At 36.5% G+C, this 901-nt stretch overlaps 1 protein-coding gene across 1 annotated transcript; it reads left to right on the plus strand.

The window, feature by feature from the left end:
• Positions 1-10: 10 nt before the first annotated feature.
• On the plus strand, positions 11-857 carry LOC109593680 (uncharacterized; the record flags this gene model as incomplete). The annotated part of the gene is made up of 3 exons (XM_020008656.1): positions 11-144; positions 195-696; positions 783-857. Coding segments are annotated over exons 2-3 (409 nt in total), but the record flags the coding sequence as incomplete, so codon positions are not given.
• Positions 858-901: the final 44 nt, after the last annotated feature.

Below are 901 nucleotides of genomic sequence, written 5' to 3' on the forward strand. Positions count from 1 at the left end.
ATGAGTTTAGTGAGTGCAGTTTATGTTGGCAGCTGCTATTGTTTATTTGCACAGATGAGTCGCGGTTCAGAGTGTGTACTAGTTAAAAGACATTTTTTTATTAAAAATACAAACCCTGACCTATTGAGGCTGTTCAGAACAGAAGTAAGAGCAAAAATTAATGTGTAAATATTATTTATTATTACTTTTATTAGTCTGGATATTTTCCAGAGAAGAGCCAATTGGTTGGTGCCATCAATGAGCAGAATAAATGGAAACTATTTAAGAAGCAGATTATTCATGAGCTTCATTAATAAAGTTATAAAAATTAATAACCATCAGTTTGCTGGGTGTGACCATATTTTAACCACGCCCATAAGAATATGGCGTCTGATAAGCCAAGTCGAGAGCAGCAAAGTCCAGAAATGATAGCATTTCATTCTCAGTACAGTGCTCTGGCCGACACACTCTCTGGGAATCAATCAGTTATCCTTCCATTTGCTACTCATCTCTACACTAACGATATAATAGACAAGACGGTGCATCAAAATGTACAGGACTCAAGGAATCCTCCATACGAGAGGGCAGTCACCATACTCTCTGCCATCGAGTCAGTTAAAATGAAGCTATTGCCAGAGAAGACGTTCAGAGCAGTTGTGTTAGCCTTGAGAAAGATTGATTTAAGCATGACGGCTAACAAACTTATTGAAGCACTTGGTAAGTTGGTACAAAAAAGAATTATTATTTTGAAGAATTATACATATTGTTTGTGTTATTTTATTATTTTATTGTTGTTATTATAGAGGCTAGTGGCGGTACAGTTCCCCCTGATTTGGCTCCTCAACTTCCACCAAACGAAAGTAGAACCTCTCTCCCTGGTCAGTATTGATACTATTTATAGTAACATTACTATGACATTCTA

This window comes from Amphimedon queenslandica, unplaced genomic scaffold (assembly GCF_000090795.2).
Source record: "Amphimedon queenslandica unplaced genomic scaffold, v1.1 AMPQUscaffold_200_Cont27773, whole genome shotgun sequence".
Lineage (NCBI taxonomy): Eukaryota > Metazoa > Porifera > Demospongiae > Haplosclerida > Niphatidae > Amphimedon > Amphimedon queenslandica.